The sequence below is a fragment of the Dreissena polymorpha genome, chromosome 8, assembly GCF_020536995.1.
Source record: "Dreissena polymorpha isolate Duluth1 chromosome 8, UMN_Dpol_1.0, whole genome shotgun sequence".
Classification (NCBI taxonomy): domain Eukaryota; kingdom Metazoa; phylum Mollusca; class Bivalvia; order Myida; family Dreissenidae; genus Dreissena; species Dreissena polymorpha.
In genome coordinates this window covers 60,225,590-60,234,268 of record NC_068362.1, presented here as the reverse complement: position 1 = coordinate 60,234,268, position 8,679 = coordinate 60,225,590, and the positions used below count along the sequence as shown (strand labels likewise).

The 8,679-nt window shown below is 36.1% G+C and overlaps 1 protein-coding gene across 5 annotated transcripts in view; it reads left to right on the top strand.

Moving 5' to 3' along the window:
- LOC127843216 (uncharacterized) overlaps positions 1 to 8,679 on the top strand; it is an 87,961-nt gene continuing 79,282 nt past the window's right edge. The window contains exons 1-11 of one of the 5 annotated variants that reach the window (XM_052373075.1): positions 5 to 178; positions 1,101 to 1,221; positions 2,662 to 2,875; positions 3,969 to 4,106; positions 4,381 to 4,512; positions 4,771 to 4,856; positions 5,218 to 5,444; positions 6,033 to 6,199; positions 6,486 to 6,636; positions 6,973 to 7,187; positions 7,367 to 8,293. In XM_052373075.1, the coding sequence (XP_052229035.1) occupies positions 2,855 to 2,875; positions 3,969 to 4,106; positions 4,381 to 4,512; positions 4,771 to 4,856; positions 5,218 to 5,444; positions 6,033 to 6,199; positions 6,486 to 6,636; positions 6,973 to 7,187; positions 7,367 to 7,555 (1,326 nt within the window). In that variant the 5' untranslated portion in view covers positions 5 to 178; positions 1,101 to 1,221; positions 2,662 to 2,854 and the 3' untranslated portion in view covers positions 7,556 to 8,293. Of the gene's footprint in view, positions 179 to 1,100; positions 1,294 to 1,794; positions 1,955 to 2,661; positions 2,876 to 3,968; positions 4,107 to 4,380; positions 4,513 to 4,770; positions 4,857 to 5,217; positions 5,445 to 6,032; positions 6,200 to 6,485; positions 6,637 to 6,972; positions 7,188 to 7,366; positions 8,294 to 8,679 lie in introns of those variants that run through there. The other 4 variants (XM_052373074.1, XM_052373079.1, XM_052373078.1 and 1 more) reach the window with 4 other exon arrangements.

Below are 8,679 nucleotides of genomic sequence, written 5' to 3'. Positions count from 1 at the left end.
CTGCTGTAGAGAGACGCAGTCATACATCGGTCGCTGTCAAATGGGGTTTGTTCACGCAACATTTCGGAGATATGTTTGATGTTAAGTTCTAGCCCAGGAATGTATCTATAATATTGCGATTAGAGTGCTATATATCCAACACAAATATCAATTGCAATCGCCTTGAATCAGATGTTTAGTGAGTATGTTTATAAAGTAATTTCTTAAACCATTCGTTTAATTTAAGTTGTAGGAGCTTGCAGTTAAACCTGAGATATTATCAATTGTACAATTCAGTTACTTTCTTTCTAAAACAAATGTTCTTTACTGAATGATAGTGCATTGCTTCATGTTAACTGTATAAGTTTTGCAATAAACTGTTATTTTTATTTTATTTTCATACGCATCTTTTAGACATTGCTACAGAAATAACAGAACAATTCACCTTCGACATATGTGAATTGGTCCGAGCTATTTAAATTGAACAGTTGGTATAATCAATTTCGGATTTTTATGTTAAACTAAAACAACGATACAATTTACATACGCTTTGCAATGAAATGAGACGCGTTCTGAGAAAACAGGGCTTAATGCACGTGTGTGAAGTGTCATACCGGATTAGCCTTTGCAGTCCGCACAGGCTAATCAGGGACGACACTTTCCGCCTAAACTTGATGTTCGGTAAGGAGGGACTTTCTTGAAACTAAAAATACCATAAAAGCGGAAAGTGTCGTCCCTGATAAGCCCGCATAGACTAATCTTGGATGACACTTTACGCACATGTATTAAGTCCAGTTTTCTCAGAACAAGACTCATATATATATGACACATCATACAAGGATGTTGAGGTCAGATCAATATTTTGATGAAAGCTTGTTCCTAATTTATATATAATTTAACATGATTTATTCTATAATAAAGGCAAATGCAGTCAAGGTTGTACCTCACAATGTGGAAGCTAGATGTTCATGTAATGCAAATGTCCACTTAACCTTATTTATTTCATTTAAATAAGTAGCAACTAGGGCAAGAAAAGTTTCATGTCTGAAGCTGTTAATACGAGCTAAATTTATGTATTACTTGAGTATATTTGTATTTAAGTGCGGTGGATGCGTTTTCAGGGTAAAGATAGTACTTTGTTGCCCTGTAACAGCTCCATCGGGCGGACGGGCACAACTTGATCTCAACTATCAATTTCACGACTATCACGTTACATTTTGTGACATAACGAGGATATAAAAGGTAAACAATACGCCCAATAGTATATGAGCACGGATGGCCGAATGGTGTCAGCGCTAGACTTTTACTCCAAGGGTCAGTGGTTCGAGTCCAGTTTTGGATTACTTTTTTATATTTTAAATTTAATTCTTCTTTTATACTGGATATATTTAGTTCCAATGCTTACATGTATCAATTTAAGACAAACTTCAAACCATGCCAAAATCCGTAAAAAGGTCCCTTTAACATAAAGCTAGTATGTTATAAGTGGGAAAAAACTTTTGATTTAATATGGTAATAATTTCAGATTGTTATGTGTTCTTTTATTTATACAATGTAAACTCAACGCAAAAACACATGTACTTTCATACCAATCACAAGTTATACATACAAATAACAAATGGTCTAAATTACATATTTTGATTTACAAAAAAAACTTTTTTTATTTAAAAAAAAACATCTTTATTGATAACTTTAAATGTGCAGTGCTTTTCATATAGCTAGCTGATGACAAGTGAAACACTCTTAATCAGGGGCTCGCTTGATAAACTCTTCTCGCTTCCATCAGTTCTCATATATTTATTTATAGCACTTATTAGTCATGGGTTTTCATCGCCGTTAAGTGAGATACATACAAAAAGCGAAGTTTCAGTACATTACAAATATTTAAATGTTGAACACTGCGCCGAAGTTCAGTGCATGTAGCATAAAATATTGACATTATGTAATTAATACAATTAAGATCAAAACACGACTAGTAAGTACATTTAAGGATAATTATGCTGCTTTTGCTGAGTATATTGATGTTGTTGCTGTTGCTGCTGATTCATCTTTTACCACTACTTCTACTTCTAGCACTACTATATATATATATATATATATATTACTAGTACTACTACTACTACTACTACTACTTCTACTACTACTACAACAACAACAACAACAACTACTACTACTACTACTACTACTACTACTACTACTACTACTACTACTACTACTACTACTACTACTACTACTACTACTACTACTACTACTTCTACTACTACTACTACTTCTACTACTACTACTACTACTACTACTACTACTACTCCTACTACTACTACTACTACTACAACTACTACTACTACTACTACTACTACTACTACTACTACTACTACTACTACTACTACTACTACTACCACCACCACCACCACCACCACCACCACCACCACCACCACCACCACCACCACCAGCACCACTAGTACTACAACTACTACTACTACTGCTATTATTACTACTACTTAAACCATAAGTTTTTCTTCGGCTTTGAGCGATATTAGATAATGTGCCTACTTCGGCCTGGGGCGATCGTTTAAAGTTGAAGGGGCAGACGCTCTACCGGTAATTCATAGTCAAACCGAAGATTGAAATAAAAACTTAAAGTTGGTTTATTTAATCGAAACTAAACGTATTTTTCAACTACAGAAAGCTCACAGACAGAACGCCATATTAAAAACGTGCACCGCATCGTCAGAGGCAGACGGCAACGGCATCGTCAGAGGCAGACGGCAACGGCATCGTCAGAGGCAGACGGCAACGGCCGTAGGTCATAAGGATTTTCGTTGAACACATCGGACTTTACGAATTTTCCTTGAAGTGGTGGAAACAGAAAACTAAGATGGCGAGCAACGGAACGATGGTAAGATGGTTTTTGATTTTTGATAATCATAGTGAGATATTAATGTTAAATGTAAATAATGCATTGTAGGTAAATTTATTCAGATACAGATACTTTTCATTTGTGTCGATTAAATTTTTGTGCCACAAAAGCGTGGTTTCGGTAAAGGTATCGATAATGGATCATTTTGAAAGCAGAGTTCATACATACCATCGAGTGAAGTGACAATCAAGCTTCAGTTATGGAAAACGTCACATACTAGGAAGTGTGAATTTGTGAAACACCTCATACGGGGATTACACAAATGCTCACGTAACGATAGTTTCGAGTCAATAGGGTCATAGCTACATATTCAGATTCATGCCGCAAGATAATGAAATTGTATAATATACGTCTTGTATAAGAAAACATAATCAAGTTTTCGAAACCATTATCAAGTTGGAACAGTAAAACTCATCAAATGATTGTTGACTGGTTGTATCCGCTTATCGGGATTTCGATTATCCAATTAACAAGCCGATGTGTAGCGCACATCACCCTGCTCCTCGCTTTATTGTTAATTTTTCAAGTCAAGGTTTAAGGTCAAGGATTTCGTTTCCAACACGTAACGTATACGCACTTGTAAGAATTTCAGAATTACTTCATATATAAATTTCGCTTGACCAGACGAAGTATATCGAACGCATCGCTACTCCTTTATTTAAAGTGAAAATCCACAATTAAAGCTCAAACGATACGTTTATTCGATTCAGTTTTATAAAACCAGGAAGGATTTAAACACAAGATCCATATTCTTCATAAAAAGACGACGTGACGCGTACATCACTACTACTACTGCTACTACTACTACTACTACTACTACTACTACTACTACTACTACTACTACTACTACTACTACTACTACTACTACTACTACTACTACTACTACAACTACTACTACTACTACTTCTACTACAACTACTACTACTACTACTACTACTACTACTACTACTACTACTACTACTACTACTACTACTACTACTACTACTACTACTACTACTACTACTACTATTACTGTAACTACAACAACTACTACAAAACAATAACCAACAATAAAAATATGTTTTGACTTCAGTCAACAAACGGTCGCGAGATGCAAAAGATGTTCCAGACGATAGCAGCAATAGAGCTGTACCATGCACAACGTGAGGTAGCCAACTATCTGGAACTTGCCTATCTGAACCTGGCCGATCATCCGGATGCCGCCAAAGAGGTTAGAGATTTCCGGCTATATTCTTTTAACACATGTGAAATATTGTCAATCGACAACTTACGCCTAGGTACATGTACATGTACTATTAAAACGCGACTTACAGCCATGCCCTAATTTTAAATATGAGTTTTAAGTTTTTTATCCTAGATTAAAATTTGTTTACAGTTTTATTTTAGGAAATGCTTTTCATGTTTCGTTTGGGGCCTTGCTGTATATATGGATCTACTAATATTTTACCAGTTTCCCATGCCATGCTTGTTTCTTCGACTGCTAGGTTCGAATGACAGCGCACAGTGCGAGGTCACAACACCTGATGACGTCAGGCCTGATGAAAAAGTTCACAGTGACTGCTGGTCACATAGTCAACACAATGGTTCCGATGATTTTGGATGCGGTCGAGTTGCAGGCAAATTGATAACGATAATTTCTATTTTAACGATATTTTAAAATACATATTGTTTATAATCGTTAATTTGTAGTTTTATTCTATTTTAGAAGTTGTTTATTTCGCTAATGTTTTCTAGTTATACATTTCCATTTGTGGTTTGCTTGACTCTTTGTGTGTGTGTGTGTTTTTTATAACTGTTTAATAAACTCATACATATACTGAAAGCAATAGGTAAATACATATAGGTGCTAAGGTTAGTGATGTATGTATTTGCAGGATCGGGATATCATTATTGACGTATTTGGCCAGATTATTGAGAATGCTGAGGCCATGAAGAAAGAATCAGAAGACACACGGACAAGGTTGGGTCCTCTGCGAGAGAATTTTTAGTATTTATTATGTAGTTAGTGATTAAAGTGTGCCAGGATTGGTAATTATTTAAATATTAGAATATCTTGATTCTTTTCGATTTTGTTTTGTCGAATGTATCATACATTGTAAATGAAATGACGAATACTTGGTCGTTCTACAACATTTCTTTTCCTGACAAACAACAAAATATTTGACACATTTTTTATCGGAAGAAAAAAACTCACAACAGCCGAAGCGACCAAATAGAGGTGGTCAGTATTTAATTCGGTAGATATAAAAAATAACATTGTTTTTGTGATAATAATAGAAGTAACAAAAATGTTTATCAAGGGCTCGTTTGTTTGTGTGCAGCTACCTTAAGCTCCAAACGGAGATACAGAAGAATATGGCATTCGTTAATGACAAAAACAAACATGTAATAAAAGAATCTGAGCGGCTGAAAGTACAAATGGAACGAGAAAAACAGATGGCTAAGGCTGCCGCTCTGGCTCAGAAAGAACTTGAAGAAGAAAAAAAAAGGATGGAAGATGACTTAGCATTATTGAAAGGACAGAGGGATCAGATGTTTAAAAATGCAGGTAGGTACGGGATACCGTAAGGGCAAAAGTGGTTACACAAAAAATTCAGAGGGCGACAATGCGATAGTGCGATAGTACGATGGCGACAATGCGATAGTAAGATGACGACAGTGCGACAATACGATGGCGACAGTGCGATAGTACGATGGCGACAATGCGATAATACGCTGACGACAGTACGATAACGCGATAGTACGATGGAAACAGTGCGATAATACGATGGCGACAGTGCGACAATACGATGGCGTCAGTGCGATAGTACGATGGCGACAATACGATAGTGCGATAATACGATGACGACAGTGCGACAATACGATGGCGACAGTGCGATATGAGTACCGCATTGTCTCCATCGTACTATCGCACTGTCGCCATCGTATTGTCTACTGTCGCTTAGTCGTCATCGAACTATCGTATTGTCACCATCGTACTATCGCATTGTCGCCATTGTAAATCGCACTATCGCATTGTCGCCCTCTGGATTTTAATGTGTAACCACGTAAGTACTTGGGGTTCAAACCATTTAAACGGGATAACTAAACCTCTTACTCCAGAATTAAAGAATAACATGATTATGAACACTTTCAGAAGGTGCAGGTCGCGATATGTCTGTGGAAGACGACGCAACATTTCTTGACGCCGGCATTCGCCCAAGCGCCATCATGGGCGGAGGTGTCGGCATCGCGTTAGAATTTGTTGGGAAAGCCGTCAACTTTTTTACGAGCATGTTCAAAGGAGACAAGAAGAAAGACAGAGTACTTATTATATATTTCGCTTTTAAAAGAAAATACAATCACTACATGGGCAATGTTTAAGGAATAAATCAGAAGTACTGCAAAAATCATAGAGGAAAGAATGAAGAAAAATTAACAATTAAAAAAAGATATACACATGAAATAAGACAAATTATTGCTACCTGATAATACATTTAAGAATGCGTTCCTAAACAAAAATAAGTTGTGTTTAAAATGGACGCGGAGGAATAAAAATACTAATGTTATTAATTGTTTGCAAAGTTTATTTATTTGTTCTTTATTGAAGTACAAGGAGCTCATGAAGGGATACCAAGCCGCAGAAGACAACGTACATCGAGCACAAAAAGAAAGGAGAGATGTCGTAGAGCGTGTGAACGAGCAAAGGAAAGAAGCGCACCAACGTCTCGCCAAAATGAAGGAACTCAGTATACAACAATGTACGTAAGCAATGGCGTGAGCAGTTGTTGATTTTATTGGTTATTTAAATCAGTTTTTTGTATTACTGTAAACAATATTTTAGACGTGTTTAGGCGCCAAATTTATCAAATTATAGCTAAATATACCTAGTAAACGTTTAAGTTGATAAAGAGAAAGCGAAAAATACGAGGAAGTCGTATTGAAGTCAACATACTATTTTTGAAAATGAAATCTTTGAATATAGAGGTAAAATCACATCGACGTTCGGTAAATTTGAACATGTGTTTTTCTTTGCATCAACCGCACATAATGGTTTAATTGCACGTCGTCTTGATTATGCAACTTCTTATTTCTAGCTGGTCTAGGAAACGTCGAAAGTCTTCGCGAAGCTTCGCTCCATCTCGGGGACGTGGACCGCCAGTTCACGAGAATCATTCAGTTTTGGGAGAACATGGCTGCTATTCTCAAGTACCTGAAAGAAGATGTCAGGGCGGGGGAAGTTTACCTGAAGAAAATTGAAAACGAAAAATACGCTGAACGGTTCAAGAAGTCTATCAGTAGGGCCGAAAAGGTATTTCATTTTGTCATGTTCTCTGAAAGATACAACATGAATACGAAACCTTATACACCTGTATGAATGTTTACTGACAAAAGATGAATAATTTTTAGTAGTGTTTTTATTTATTTTACAAAAATCTGCAGGTTATTGAATAACTATTATATGGTAATGTAGATATATTATGGTCACAGGACTGGCAGTTCTTTGGCAAGATATGCAGCGACTACGTCCAGGAAAGTGATACGGAACTCAGGGCACTCTACAACTTCCTGTCCTCGCCCATCGACCATATGTCTAAATCAGACAGAACAACGAGGAAGAAGGCTCTAATATCTTCCATAGAAGCGGACATCGACTCGGCTTATGGGGAGGACAATTAACCCATTTATGCCTAGTGGACTCTTCCATCCTTTTAAATCGGATCAATTTATTTCGAAAATTAGGGATGTCTAGTATATTTATTTCTATATTTAGAATATTTCTTACAGTAATTCCTTTCGGCAAATAGCGCAGACCCTGATGAGACGCCGCTTCATGCGGCGTCTCATCAGTGTATACGCTGTTTGCCAATGCCTTTTTTCTAGACGCTAGGCATAAATGGGTTAACGTTTGTAATTCAACCTATAGATGTTTAATGTAATCTTTTTTGCTAATTTTTAACAATTGATATATATTGTACATACAGTTTCTCATTATGATCAATATTATTTTTGATATTTTTTTTTTTGTATTTTGATGTCTAATTACCTTTTAATATTGTTTTCATGTTTTCCGACAGGCTGTATCACTCAATATTTATAAATGACAGTGACTATTTTCACAAGCGTTTGTTTTCCTCTGTCACTGATCTCGATTAATCACCGTATTAGTATGAATTTATGAATTTAGGAAAGTTATAACGTTTTATCGGTGTTACATGACTGATATCAGTTCGGAAACAGTATTCCATATTTGTACGTGTATTTTCACAATGTATTCTTTTTAAATACATACAGGTTATTAATTAAAATCCATAACATTGATGCTTTTTTCTTTAAAAAATGTTTGTATTCGTGTTTTATCATATATGTACTTTATGTATATAACATGTGTATTTCTCAATAAAACATGTATCTTGTTGTGATTTTCCCATATTGTGTTAAGGTTAAGAAGGAAAGAGCGCAATTTAACACATTAGGCACAAAACGTTTGTGTTGAGACCAAATGCAATAACAACAAAAGTGGCGTAAGGGCTTTTGTGTTTTGGTCGGTAAGCCGGAACATGTAGAGTTGGTAGTGGGCCGGGATTCATCTGGTTTATTTTCAGACGACCTAACTGGCCAACACAATTCGTTTGATTGACCACTTATGAGAAAATGTGTTTGTGATTACCGTATAAATTGAGAAGGCGAATGCCGCTTCCGGTTTTTCTTGGTTGAAACTATGTTGAACAGTTGGTATTATCAATCTCAGAGTTGTATAAAAACTATAGCCATAAATGAAATTGACAAGACGATATGCTGTA